Raw genomic sequence first — 15,373 nt, 5'->3', positions numbered from 1 at the left:
AAAACTCTACAAATAAGGTTTGATGGCTCTGCGTACTTCAAAACTAGGGTAGTTCAAAAATAGCATTTGCAGCACAAGGTGCTTAGAATTGGAGGAAAAAAGCCACAGTCTGTTTTACAGATTGGTCACCAAAAATCTGTTTGAAGTCAATTGCTGAAAAATTGTTTAATATGATGTGAAACCCAATCACAATTAAAGCAAAGTAGTTGAACTGTTTCACTTATAGTAATCAAATACTAAAATAAGAATGTCATATATTTTATTTAAAAACAACTAAGAGTAAAGTTATATTTTAATATTTAACTTCATAAAATAAAACATTTTTTTTTGTTTCCTGAGAGTATGTATTTACATTAAGGTTCAAATATCCAGATATCTCATTCTGGTTGTATCAAGTGTTCCCAACAAGACCTGAAGACAGTAAAAGCTGGAGACACTGACTGCTTTCAACATACACAACTTTGGACATCGAGCTTGAAAAGCTTGTCCTAGAGTGGTATGGAGCAAACAATAATTTACGTGAGAAAACAAAAAAAGAGGAAAAGTGACATTGCTTAGTAAAAGTCAGAACAATTTGTTAGGCCACCAATCAAGAAGAAATAAGGTTAGCTGGGGAAGTGAGGAGACAAAGCTAAAAGACAAATAAATGTAATTCAAATATCAAATTTGATCACAAGAAGAATAAACTAGGAATCCAGACATGTTATACAACTTTCATTCTAATTGATAAGGCGACCCAGAGGTGAATGAAGTAGAGTGTTACAACATGATGAAAGAAAACATTTTAATCCAGATGTTCATTAACACATGAATCAGGTAACCTAGGAGCAGAGGACAGCATCCTCTTTTGAGCACGTTCAGCTTTCATAGTATCACCACCAGCAACTGAAGATATCTAGAAGAATCAGGCCCCCAGTGAGGACCAGTGGGATTATCAATGAGTTGAAATGCAGGATGGCTACCTGCCTACCTATCAATAACATTTATGGATATGCCTTGGGAGAATTATGTGGTGGGTTTTTTTGTTTTTAATTCAGCCTTTCTGCTTCTATCCATGGCACTAATAGTTGTTCCCTAATAATTGTAACATATCCTTCTGTAGTGTATCAGTGAAATGTACCGTACCTTTGAGGTCTGTGCACTGAGGCAACACAACACAAGATAATAGGATACCTATTTCAGAAAATAAGGTCCTATTTTTCATAGTGAGTGAGGTGTGTCAAATATTTTTTTTTAATCCACCACTTTAACCATTACTCGGCTGCCTTGTTATTTAGCTAAGTCAGGAGTTTTGAAATCCTGCATATCTATAAAGCCATAAGATTTAGATACGTTACAGATGTTGAAACATTATAATTAAAGCCATCCAAAAGGAAGGTCAGTGTAAAATTATGCTCATAATTAATCCCGAGGGTGATTATTTGATCCAAATTTATTACAGCAGATAAGAAGACAGAATGCCAAAGCATCCCTGATATCCACAGACAGGAAGACTCCATAACCAGCTACCTTCTCATCAAAACTTGGCTAATAGAAAGCACTTTTTTTTATGAAGACTATACCAATTAAAACAACTGTCTCATCCAAGAGTGACTGCCAAGCCTGACAATCCTTTTAACAAACACCACATTCTGGGTTTATAAGGGAAACCTGTGTTATCTCAGTATAGCCTATTGTGAAACAGTGATTCATACACAGAAAAAAAAAAAATAGATGAGGAAAAAAAAAAGTTACTCCATGTACAATGACAGAAATAAGGATAAAAAGTTGTAGAGTCTTCAGGCTAATCCTGCCAAGCTGGGAAAGTATCTGGCCTCAGACATCTGCACATATAGGACCTGTTAATGGGATGTATGCCATTCCAGAAGATCAGAACCTCCAAAATACACCTCCACTTGCATCCCCCCCAGTCTTCCTCTTGGGAAAAGAATACTTAGGAAAAGGGAAAAGAATACTTAGGAGCACAAAGGTCTTAGAATGAGCATCAAGGAGGACTATGAAAGGTCAAGAATTAATTTCCTAGATTTTGCATATACCTATGCTTCTGCACATAGGGTTTCCTGTAGGAGTATTAGTAGCACGTAGCAGTATTTAGTAGCATCCCTCTGCTGTTAATACACCCCATTCCTGTAAGATCAGCTAGTGCCCTGAGCTGCTATAATAAAAGAAACGCCAAGTTTTGCTTTCCTGTCTACCCAAGAGGGGCACTGCGTGAAAAACAATCCCTTATTCATACTTAAAAACTTAAATAATTGTCCCCAAAACGAAAAAGCAGAGAGGAAGGGACTGAGTGAGCAAATACCTGTGAAAGTGTTCGAAGGGTGTCCTGGTACCTGGCAAGAAGGACATGTGCTTTCCCCTGACTGAGGAGAATAAGTCCTACAGCTGCGTGAATAATCAACCCTGCGTCCTCTGCAGAGCCAGCCTTCTCCTCACCTGTCTGATCGTGTGCTTTCAGGAATACGTGAACCTTTGTACACACAATCTGAATTGCTACATAACCAAGAGTACTACACAGAGCCAGATTCTCCTTGCAGGCTTGTAACCTACTGCAAGTAACAGGAATTCGAGCAGCTGGAAAAGGCGCCTAGAACAAGGACAAGCTTTTCTGGGAAACACACCACTCTTCACAAGCCTAGGCTCTTCCAGTATGTTCTTATGTTTAAACCTATTTATAATGTTGCTGAATATTTTTGACCTTAAATTATATTTATTATAAAAACTATGATACAACATGAGTCACTTTCCAATAAAACCAACTCTAGATTAGATGCCATTCGAATTCACCTGCCTTTTGCTGGGTTCTAAATCCTTTCAAGCAGTAGGGAGAAAAGTTTAATTTAAGATTTTAATCTTTTCATATATTATAGCATTTCTATAATGGATTTTGTGCTTCTGAAAACTAAAAGATTGACAGCTCAGGGTATTATAGATTTATTAATCATTGCTTAAATGGGTAGGGTGAACGCTACTAAGTACTGCCGCAATACTTGTGATACCAGCCTTAAAGGTAAAATACTTATTCTAGGTGACTTTATTTTTAATGCCAATTGACTTGACTGTGACTGCTATGCAAGGAAAGAACATCTTAAATAATTAGGACGAAGAGACATCAAAATCTTCCCTGACTTCCTTGATAAAACACATATTGTTGTTGCAGTATGCAAACATCTGAAGTTTCAAAAAAAAAAATTATCTCATTTTAACTGAAAAAAACAAAATCTAAAAACTGGAAAGTACCTTGCTGGAGAGGAACTACACTAGACAGATAATTGTTCATTTACAATGCTCTCATCATCCCACAATAACTACAGAGTATCCTTTTTACAACAGCAGTAAAGCACACCAATCACTTAACCTATGGTCTATATTCACAAAACAGAGCACAGTCTCCCATATCAAAAGATACTATCATCCAGTTATTCCTTCTTAGCCTAATTCTGCAGCAGGCCAAGACAACCTGGTGATGTTCAGTAGAAGAGTAACAAGAGGAAAAATATTTCTGGGCCTTTTCTGACGCACCCTCCTGCAAGGTAATGTCCACATAACACTAGGGTCCTGTGGTGAATAAAATGTACTCAATCAGGTTAAAGCTAGCACAGGATCTCTGTGTCACGCCCTTACACCTTTTGTTAAAGGAGCTCAACATTGCATCCCTGCAGGACAACTGGGCATTTTAATTGTCAGGGTAGCTAGAAAGACATCATCAACCCAAAAGGTTAGCAGGTTTCCCTGGTGGTATCTCGGGTTAGTCTGAACAGAAGGGAAAACTTATTTTCAGTGTATTTGGTTTTTTTTCCTTAATACTTGCACTTAATAATAGTTTACAAGATCAAATTAACATATGGATTTTTGATCAGCTAATCCTCACAATACCTGTGTCAAGTAGGTCAATATTATTAAAATAATATATCTCTACGAAACAGCAGCTTTAGATACTGGTTATTTAAATCACACAAACACTAAAACAAAACATGAAGAATAAAAATATCAAAATGATTCAGGTGCTTGCCTGAATATACTAATTTTTCCATCCTTTCACTTTGCTACAAAGTACTACATAGAAATACATTTTTACCTGGCACATCCCAAGCTAGAAATATAGAATATGCATCAATTACTGTGACATTATATGGGACATGAATTTTCTCTGGTGTTCCTACTGGTGTTTGTATAACATATTTATCACTAATGTTGCTGCCGCCCCAAGTGCTGGCTTCCAGCTGGTAAACATATCTGCGCAAACACAAAAAGATCAGTAGAAACTATGGTTAGAAGCTTTAGGCATATCAGTAATAGAACATTTCCATTTTCACCCATTTAAAGTGAACAGACGATACAAAGAGTATTACAAATATTGCATTAGTGAAGATTTTCACCCTTAAGTTTTCTTAATGTGGGAAAAGTAACTCTTATCGTTATAATAACTTGAATACTAAAGTTCACATTAGCTTACATAAGAGAGAGAAGTATTGACTCAAAAAGTGTCAAAAAGCAATTTCTGAATGGCCACTATAAAAATATTAGCAGCTGCTACTTTTGAGCTAGTATGTTCAATATGCACAGAAACATTATAAACCATGTGCAGTGCTGCCATATAAAGAATTAAATTTTTCTAAGTATATGCGAATGAGCCACCAAAAACCACACAAGAAAAAAAAAAAAAGATCCCCTCTTTGAATCGGAATTACCTATTTCTTTGAATCAGAATGACCTATTCTCAGAAAAGGAAAAAAAAAGAGAAGTCCTTAGATTAAAGCTTTCCAAGATTTGGAAGCCTCCTAAAAGTGCTTTACCAATTTTTCAGTAACTGAAAAATATTTTAAGAGATTTTTATTTTGTTAAAGCAGTAATTTATATTTTGTACATTTCACAAACACACACATATATTTTGAACACCTTTCACACATTACCAGAGCTCTTTAACATGCCTTACCTACTGTTAGGCTGCAGGTTAACATCTGTGAAATTCAGGTCTGTACTGCCACCCAGGAAAATCTGCTCTCCATCACGAAACAGTCGATACTGAGTAATGAGTCCGTTGGGTTTCTTTGGTTCACTCCAGTAGAGTTCCACTTCTGTTGAGCTGACTATGATATGATGAGGTTTTGGCCATACCCCTATTAACATCACAATGACACTATTTTAATTTTATGACAGAAACATAAAAAACATTAAAGTTCATTTGTTTTTTTTTTTTTTTTTCCTTTCCCACAGCTTGTGGTGTTGCTTTCAGCAACATAATAAAAGCATAAAACATTGCCAGAGAGAATGACAGAATTTAACACACTTTCTGTATTTATCTTACATCAAATACAACCAACTAGACAAGGTACAGAACAATGGAGAACAAGGCCAAAGGCTGCAGCCCTTATATGCCCAGTTGTCTCTGCATATTTATTTGTGCTTTAAAAAATATGCATCTGCTAATTCTAACCTTGCTAATTTAAAGACAAACTTAGGGAAACTGTCACAAAAAGAAAGCAGAAATGCAGTGCCAGGCAGTCAGTATAAAGAATATGTTAAGATACAAATATTCCAAAAGAGATGGATTATCATGTGTAAATGTATACGCGATTATCTTGATGGATGATAGTGGTGTTTTACAACTTGTTAAACCATCAGAAAATATAAGCCCATATGACCATCTCTTTGCAGTTCTATAAGAATGTCTTCTTCCCTTACCATGAGGAGCAGCTTGTAAAGTTCGACCTGAAAGTGGCTGGCTAGAAGCACACCCAGCAGATGTGCACGCAGTAAGCATGAAGCTGTAATTAGTGTATGGCTGCAGACCTAGAAAGAGCAGAGGTTAGACAGAGATGTTGACATCAGGCACCCCAAGAACTGTATCACTATATAGGAACTTACTGGACTTAAAGTTAACTTTTAGTATGTTTGGCAAACATAAAATATGAACCATTGTAATTTTATATCTGAATAATATTGACATGTTGATTTAGGTAGATGTACTCTACTGGTTTAAAAGACTTGACAAAACAATTCAGTTTGAATGTGCAATGGATCTATGGATTCCCCACACACAGATGTATCTGAATTAGCTTCAAATCCATTAACTGAGTTGGCACTTGCAGTGTAGTAACAGTCAAGATCTCAGGCCAGATACTACCATCTGAAAATTTACCCAGTCTCGTAAGGCGTGTTTCATTGGGGTTTTTAAGTTATGCTTCTGCCTGTACAAAATGGCTAAAAATTAACTGGAAGGCATCTAAACATTTTTGGCACAGACATAATCTCCATCACTGGTAATGTCCACAGAAGTTCAAAGGTTTCCAACATAAAAGCACTACAAAGTGTAATTGCTTAGAGTTTTGGACACGAAAAGCTGAAGAGACTGTAATGTTTTGAAAATTTATTAGAAATATATTTGCAACCATATGAAAAAGATAAGAAATTACCCTCTTACTTGAACATGAAATCTCGTACTATATTGCAAGTCCAGAGATACTTTGTTCTTGAGCCCTTCCCAACTTCTATTTGTTCTTTTTTTTCTCCTATTTTTTCCTATTTGCTAAAAGATTTTACTACAAATTACAAGAAGTACATAGAAGCAGGACTGACAATTGAGCCCTCTCCATTACAAGATATTAATTTTAGTTACTTGCAATTTTTAAAAACTATTTTCTTCATCTCAAACCTTCCACACTGGGACATCCTTGAATGAGACTAAGAGAGAATATATTGCTTTGACCTTTCCTTGGAAATTTTTAAACATCATTGGGCTGTTGTGTCAGTGACTTCAGATCTGACATCAAGTTGCCTGCAGCTTAAGAATTTGACTTGGACTCCTTATAAAATTGTACCCCAAATTTGGCTAAAATACTAAGATTTAAAAATAGCCATTTCTGGGCACCCATTAAAGGCTTCTTACAGTTAAATTGTATGATCCAGACCTCTGTGAGCCTGTCTTGAACACTTCAGAGCTCAGCTTTAACTGCTGATCAGACTGCCTCACAGAGCAGGGTCTTTGCTAAACAGGTTACAGGGTCTTTGCTAAACTACTCACTCCTTTGGGCATTTTGGGCATTTCTCAAAGTTGATCTTAAAAATTATATTAGCAGGCACAGGCACTGACAACCTCTCTCGCATGTTTTCAAGGACCCTCTTGTTAACACCTCACAATATAACAAAAAAAGGAATTGACCCCCTTTGTATATAGGCTCTGTGGCACAGTCCTATCTAAAATTACCTCCAGCATGTGGTCCCTGGCCTGCCTAACTGTATGTAATTCAAGACTTTTCGTAGTGTCCACCCCTAGAACATAGCTGTTTACTAACACCAACCAGCTGAGCATTGTGAATGGCTTAACGCAGTACCAGAATAATTTTAAAAACAAAACAAAACAAAAAAAAGATACAAAAATTTCTCTCACTCAGAAACAAGACGCAGACACAAAGAGAGGCAGAAATGGAAACCTCCCTGGACCTGCCAGGAGACCATCTGGGATGCCTGGGACCTGGCTGTCAGAGTACCTGGTGTCATGCAAAACTTTATATGGCTGAGCACAACCCCTGGTGCATTCAGCTGCAGCTCCAAGAGCTCAGGAATTAGCAATTCAGGCCCCAGGTCTCAGGCAGGGTGTCCGGAAAATAAATAAGACATGGTTGTGACAAGCTGTGAAAGCTTGAGATGTGTCCTCCTCAGTACCACAGAAATGGATGCCCTGCAGAGCCAGGACAGAAGCCAACTTCCTTGACCCAGAGATCAATTCTCCTCCGGGCCATCCCACATGGCCACCCTGTGTGCTGCCACTTGGCCATTGTCCCAGGACACTGCTCCTTCTCCTTTCTTCCTTTTGGCAGCCAACTCCACCAGCTACTGTGTAACTCAGACTGCTTGTGTGAAAGAGGCTGAATTAGGATCATACAGGTCAGTTTTTAAGTGCTTGGCTTTGTGACCATAATAATGTACTTTCGATGTAGCTCATGTGCCTAATTGTAATTACTTCAAGAACAATGCAATTCTCTGACAAGAAAAAAGGTCTGGGCAAGATCTTTGTTTATAAACAAATCCTTCCCTATAGCCATTACAGAGATATTCTAATTAAGATACATTACAAAGAAATAGAGAGAAAGAATAAGCAACAATTATGTAGAAAGGTAACACATTGAATGGAAGACATGCAGGCTGCTTACAAATTGAAGAAGAGGTGAAGAAGAGAAAATAAAGATGACTCAGAGGGACAGCCCTGGCTGTAACCTAATCATGAACTGGAGGAGACGAAAAATCATCCGAATGCTGCGTATAAAAGTAAGAAGGGAGAAAATGACAGTTGCAGACTAGAGAGAGGCAAAGGCATGGAGGAAAGCCAAGTATTTAACATTTCAGGACAGAAAAGATTACTGTGGCAACAAATTACTTGAATTCCCCTAAAGGGAGTCATGTTCACTTTTAAAGGAAACATGCATAATAGAGCAATACTCATTTACAACTACACTTTAAAGAGAAAAATGGGCATTAAAAAAAGAGCACATGGTTTCACTAAATTTATTGGTGAAATTCTGATACCTGAAACCTCTAGTCACACATGGAGCAGTCACAGCAGATTTTTATCCAGATTATTAAAGCTTTGCATTAAACACCTTGTCTTATGTATGCTTTGGAAAGCTCTGTGCAAATCTATGTATGTGATTAATAATAAAAATAACAAGTAAGATAATCTTGAAACATAAACAGCATTTTGCTTTTCCAATTTCTCTACTTGATTGTTCACTAGAGGGTACTTCTCCCCTTCTTTTCTTTTTTGGTCTAGTATTGTGGGGAGTTTTTTTATTCCTTTTTTTTTTTTTAACTTAGCAGTCTATTTTGTTATTGCAGCATTTGTAATTTGCCAGAAGGCTGTGAAACAGTGTTTTTTTAAAGAATGCATTCTTCTGTTAGCCAAATCAATTCCTTCTGATACTGTTTGTCTCCATTTGTGGGTATGGCTCCAGCAAGGTCAGTAATTAGCTCCTAGGCTAACACTCCTGGGCCCTGCCATGGGAATTTTACTTAGGAGGATGTCAGATTGCTGACCACAGCCTCACACAACCCTCCACCCCCACGAGTTTCCTTTAGATAAATATTACTAATGATTCAGTGCTGGATGGAGATAGAGTTGACCAGTGACAACATTTCTGTATCTCTTCAGTTTTCACTACCCTGAAATGGAGAACATGTTTAGATGAAAGAATTTCAAGCCATTCAGTCACAGAGTGTTTCTTAATATTATTTCTTTTACTAAAATAAACATCAGTGATCTTGCTTGGCTTTTACCTAAAGACGATTACCCTACCAATTGTCCATAAAGCCTCTTACTTGGGATATTCTCTTTAGTGTACAAAAAGGGGGAGCTGAGAAGAATCTTTGCTATAAACCCACCTGCTGCTGCTGAAGAGGGCACTCTCAGCTTTCTTTTACAATTCCCCTAATTATTTTCTTCAGTCTTACCCTCTGCCTGGCCCCCACTGCAAAGCATTAGCAGGCCCATTTGTAAAGTAGTAGTAACACAAAGTGAAACAATGCCATAACTGTCATCCAAATTGTTCTGTACAGGGTAGTGGAAGTGTTCAGTAATAAATGATATAAAAAGGTCCTTTATTGACAAGCTGCCATGTGCTGTTTGCATTAGAGAATATGAGAAGATGATGGCTGCTGCCCCTAAGTCCCAGTGGCATTCAACTCAGTGAGATAGCAGAAAATGCTTCAGTTTGCTTAAAGCATTGATAACACCTCTAAATAATTAACTGAGGACTTCCTGTCTTCAATTACTGAATGCTTTTTTTAACATCTTGAGAGGATTATAAGCAATTTATGGATTTCACATGATGAGCACATTCACCGCTATTCCCACAAAGCATTTGTGGGATCATGTTTCCAAAGCTTTGATGTAATTAAAAATAAGCAGCAAGACAATGGTGCGGTGGCAAGGTGCTAGCCTTCTCGTCTGTTATTTGCGAGACCCTAGCTTCAAAGTCTCAAGAAGTACTAATGCTACAGCTTCATTGACTGTTGCTCAGGGAAAAGCGGACGGATTTGGGGGGGGGAAAAAAAAAAAAAAAAAGAAAAAAAATGAACATGAGAAAAACCAGAACATATATCCACAGGGAATAAGACAACAGTTCAAACATTTGACATTATGTATGAAATAAATTTGATTGTTTTATCTTATTCTTTTAATTTAGAGAGCAATAATTATGCACATTACTAAATCACTGCCATGAATTCCACATTATTACCCAAGGAAGCTCCTGCAGAAGACAGCGCAAGCAGGAGGAATGATCACTTATTTCACTCCTGGCTTAACATGGCAGCATTGGACAGTAGCTTAATGGAACAGGCACACAAAAGGAAAAGAGATCCTTGTTTCTCAGAAGGTAATTTCATTTCCTCTCCCTTCCAAATGGTAGGAAAAACAGCAAGGTTTGCTTTAAATTCTTAGTTACTCTGGAGGTATAGCTGCCTTTTGGGAAGGAAGTGGGAGCACTTTCCTTGCTGGTGGGTGTTCTTTACAGTATAAACTTACAACAGCAATTCTAAACCACCACCAACAGCCATACTCTAGTTAATATCTCATGTAGAGAAGCACTGAATATGGAGACAGGTGTAATACACAGTTGATGAACTTCACACTTGAGCATGATACCATCAAGGAGGAACAGCAATGCTTTACTCCTCTGTAAGTCACTACAGCAAGGATGAACTCTTTTAAAGCACTAAGGGATTCAGTCTGACTCAGGACTCGTGCTTTGAGGGGTGGTTGAGAGTGCCATATATGCTGTATAGGTTTTATATGCCCCAAGTCAACTTCTACTCTTTGGGTGGCTATCATATGGCACATATAATATATGAATCTCTACATTTCCTACTCCAGTGTAAAAAAAAAGAAAAAATGATGTAATTATGAGTGCCTAAAAATCATAGATACAAGAATTGGATGAGCAACCTGAGGTCAAAGAGTGAAAAAAGGTATCCCAGAATGTTTATGTTCCTGATTTGTGCTCAACAGAAACATTTCTAAGAATAATTTTGCTTCAGTGTAACATTCAAATATAACTAAAAATCGAACATGTGAAAACAATACATTTGAGGTCTCCCCCAAAATCCCTTGACTAAAGCTTCTTTCAGCTACACATACACTAGTGAAATTTCACCAACTATTTCAAAAACGGCTATAAGCAATATACAAACAGAATCCATGATCTTTCCCTTTCTGTCTTCCTTTCCTTTTTTATTCTCTCAGGCATAAAGTACTAGCTCCTACACTGCTACACATTCACAGCAGCACTAGTGCCTTCAACTGCATTACTGCACATTAATGACGGTAAGAGAGACAGTTGAACCTGTGTGAAGGGATGGCAAGCCTACACAGAATATCTGAGACCTCGGGCACACCACAAGCATGCACCTTGAATTGAGCTGGATAGATTTATTTTAAAATTTTGAAATTAAATCTATTAATACTTGAACAAACAGCAGCCAGAAATGAGATTTTAAAAAAGATAAATTTAAGATACGTAAAGTCATGATAAAGCATTCTAAACTGTGCACAGTACTACAAATTTAAAAGTTGCTGACAAGCAGTATTTTTAATGTGTTAATATTGTCTTATACCTTAAGGACAGGACATCAGCCTGTCTGAGAACTCTGCCTCCTTACCTGATACTGTGTGTTGCATTCTGCTTGCAACGTCAGTGTAGATAAGTCCTTTCCCCACTTGACTGATCTGGTACTCTCTGATGATACCATTTGGTTTCTTGGGTGCAATCCAGTTTAAATGTAATGCTGTTGAGTTCAACGCACTGATGTCTGGTGGCTGAACACTCTCTGGGACTCCTTGGACAGTGACTGCAACTACCTGAAGACATATGAATTAAACAGCAATTTAATGTAATAGTACACTAGATACCATGATCAATGAGAATGTCACTTTTGTTTTAAAATGTTGTTTGGCCTGGCATATCATTACCAAGGGCCTGGAGAACTAGTTACTTTTTCCTCCTTTTTCACAATGAAATCTGACCTTGAATACATTACATAAGTCTACGTCTACAATTTATCACAACAGGTTCACCATGTTTTAGCTGCAGCGTATAGCACGGAGTGAAACAACAAAAACTGTATTGCTTGAAAACTCTTGATAACTCTCTTCCATATGGTTTGTCAGTGTCTCTGCATTTTAACTGCCTGATTTCATATATTTTAAGCACCAGTAAACATGAGGCTAAGCCTCCATATATCCCATGCAATCTGAACTCTATCGTAGTTATTTGCAACTCTATGTTTTTGTAAGGAAGCCAAAGATTTTGAAAGATAGAATAACTTTTCACTTGTTAAGCTCTTTCTACAAAAAAAAGAAGAAAAAGGAAAAAGGTAATTTTCTGTTGACACATCTCTACCATCTCCTACAGAGGCATTTCCAAATTACACTGGTTTAATAAGTGAGTCAGACCTTTTTCTCTTTGAGAATCACTTTTCTTTTTCTGTTATTACCACCATAAAGTATTTATATTATGTTGTAAATATAAAATGTGCCCTCTATAATACATTACTTTAGTGCATTTGGTGGAATCAGTCCCTCCTTGCAGACTTCAGTGTTTGCAACAGTAAACTCCTTAATTACAGACAAGTGAAATAAGCAGGATTTATTAGCTCGGGCTGAAGCTTGCAGCAACCATGCCTGCATAGCTTCCAGACCACAGCTCTGTGTGCAGGCAGAGGACTATGCGCCTGTCTCCATGCCTCTGCATCAGTGTTTCTTTTCTTATATCTTTGTCTGAGATTTGTATCAAAAAGATTTAAACACCTGGAAAAAAAATCAACTTTTAAATCCCATAGATGTTATAATTACAAAGCACAGCCATTATTCCACACCTCCACCCAACAGACTTTACAGTCACAGTCCTAGAAGTTCACCTTCGTAGAGGCAAGGATAGTATTGTGAAAAAGACGTCACTTAAGAAATAGTTTTCCAAATGATGAATAAGGCTGGTACTTTGCAGAATAGAAACTAGAGCTGGTTAAATAGTAATGCTGGTGAAAGGCATCCATGATTCAAAGTGATACAAGAGGAAATGAAGCACTGACAAAGGGAGGGAAGAGATCTGTTTGCTTAAAACTGAAGCAGAGGCAGGTTGTACACAAAGGGAGTGTGAAGCCTGAAGCAAGTGCAGACATGGAAAGCTGTTGGAGGGTAATATAGGGGAATGAGGCTCTAAATAAGAAGGTTGTTGAACAAATTGATAGACTAGACCTAAAGCAGATAAACTGAGAAATACCAAGGAAAAAGAGTCTAGAGATCCTCTAGTGAGAAGCAAAGATTTAATTTCAAGGCTTAGAGAAAGTACAATTTAATATTCCATACTCTATTCTATCATGTGCAGCGTTCTCTTAAACATCAGTTCCTACAGTGCAATTTCAGCTTTGCCAAGACTGAGATACAGCCTTCTTCTTCCACTTGCTTGTATCAACCTTAGGTTCTGGATAATCATCTGTCAGCAGTTGAATCCAAAATAAGATTATTGATGTTTTTCACTTGCTTACTCAGTAATCATCATGTCTTCAAATTACACCTTTCCAAAAGCATTTTTATGTTACCACACTGGCTGATAAAATTATGGCACCAGTTCCATAAAGACCAATTTACTAACCTTGCTGCTGTCTGTGCAACCAGCAACAGTGCAGGCTCGCAGCTGATATGAATATTCTTGGTATGGCTGGACACCACTTGTGTCTGTGAAGCTCATTTCTGTTCCTCTAAAACGCTCAATTCCATTTCGGAGAATCATATAGTGGATAATAAGACCTATTACAGAAAGAAAGTTTTCCTTTTTGTTAGCTGAGAAATCCTGCATGATGGTATACTATAATAACCTACTCTGCACAAGAGAAAATATTAAATGAAATCTCTAGGAGACCACTGTAACAGACAATCATCATATTTAAACGGCTAATGTCAATTACCAGCTACTCTCCTCAACCTCTACATCAATATCTCAGTATTTCTCAATTTTTATTAAGAGAGCTATTCCAAGTTTTCCCTCTGTTTGAAAATCATAAGATTTCCTGAAATACGAGTATCACCCATTCCCCCCCGCCCCCCCAAATCCCCAAATATTTTGTAACATGATTGGGATTTTCTGATCATATTTGCCAATTATTATTACAGCTGTTCTCAAAAGAGGCTTCTGGGCACTTCTTAAAGACATAATAAATTGTCTTCTGTGAAGTTAGACTTCACTCTTGTTTTCAAAGAAAATTATCTCAACCTAGAGCAATTCTTCTTGCAGTTTAGGAATACATATATTTCAGTGCCAGTGATTAATTGAGAAATGTTCTGTGATTTTGGAACCCTGTCAGCTGAATGACAGAACATACTCTTTTTTTAATATATATCAATACCATTTGGCTGAAGTGGTTCTTCCCAGTTTAGAAGTATCATGTCTTCTCGATTATCCACTTTGGCCCATTTTGGTGGACTTACACCCTGTGGCACATCTTGCTTAGTGACAGCTCTGCTAATTTCACTGAAGCCTCTTCCATAGCTATTCCAAGCAGCCACTCTGTACTCATATGTGATAAAAGGTTCCAGGCTCAGGTCTAGAAAAAGAAAGTTATAGATGATATAGATCATCTCAGTCTTATCAAAATACGGGGTTTTTTTCTGTGCCTATGGGACTACTACTGTGTTTAAAGACGGGTAGATATGGAAGTTGTTCCTTTAGTCAGGGCCACTTTCTGATACAGCAATACTTCTATCAACTTTTGTGAAAGCATGTTTAGACCTTATGTATTCACTGAACTTGCTACTCATTTCGTTTCCCTGAATATACTGTCCTGATTCACAGGTTAATTCTTAAAGAACGATACTGCACTACAATTTTTTCACATTTAATTAGAATACTTGATAGCATTCAGGACATCTTTTTCTCCAGACTGAATTAAATACACAACAAATCACCAATCTGATATGCCACTTTTCCTTACCTGTAAATGAATACTGGTTTGGACCTCCTGTGTAGACAGTCTCCTCTTCAGCTGGACATGCACCTTCCTTTATCTCCTTTTCTGTAGCACTCTGTGAACCTTTTATCCATGCACAGATACTCTCCCTAGGATCAAAGTCACACTTTCCACAATGTGCTGTTGCCTCCATAGATAAAGGGCAAAGGATATTAGCCTTGCATTCTTCTTTCACCTAAGGAAAACACATAAAATTTTAATATATTTACCTCATCTTCCTTTCTTTACAAATGCTTCCATTAGTACTTCTCTGTCTTCATGTAACGTATAAATCAAGCAACCACACTGAGTACGTTGATATTTCTAGCATATAGCAGACCGTTTCAGCCTTTGGCCTGTCTGCTGTTTTTGGTCA

The 15,373-nt window shown here is 37.4% G+C and overlaps 1 protein-coding gene across 1 annotated transcript in view; it reads right to left on the bottom strand.

The window, feature by feature from the left end:
* USH2A (Usher syndrome 2A (autosomal recessive, mild)) overlaps positions 1-15,373 on the bottom strand; it is a 132,634-nt gene that overhangs the window by 61,017 nt on the left and 56,244 nt on the right. The window contains exons 14-20 of the mRNA XM_010078723.1: positions 14,983-15,193; positions 14,398-14,595; positions 13,647-13,801; positions 11,656-11,854; positions 5,686-5,793; positions 4,937-5,120; positions 4,079-4,236 (exon numbers count right to left, since the gene is read on the bottom strand). Coding sequence (XP_010077025.1) covers positions 4,079-4,236; positions 4,937-5,120; positions 5,686-5,793; positions 11,656-11,854; positions 13,647-13,801; positions 14,398-14,595; positions 14,983-15,193 — 1,213 coding nt within the window. The remainder of the gene's footprint in view (positions 1-4,078; positions 4,237-4,936; positions 5,121-5,685; positions 5,794-11,655; positions 11,855-13,646; positions 13,802-14,397; positions 14,596-14,982; positions 15,194-15,373) is intronic.

Source organism: Pterocles gutturalis, unplaced genomic scaffold (assembly GCF_000699245.1).
Source record: "Pterocles gutturalis isolate BGI_N339 unplaced genomic scaffold, ASM69924v1 scaffold9333, whole genome shotgun sequence".
NCBI lineage: Eukaryota > Metazoa > Chordata > Aves > Pterocliformes > Pteroclidae > Pterocles > Pterocles gutturalis.
This window is presented reverse-complemented; position numbering and strand designations above follow the sequence as displayed.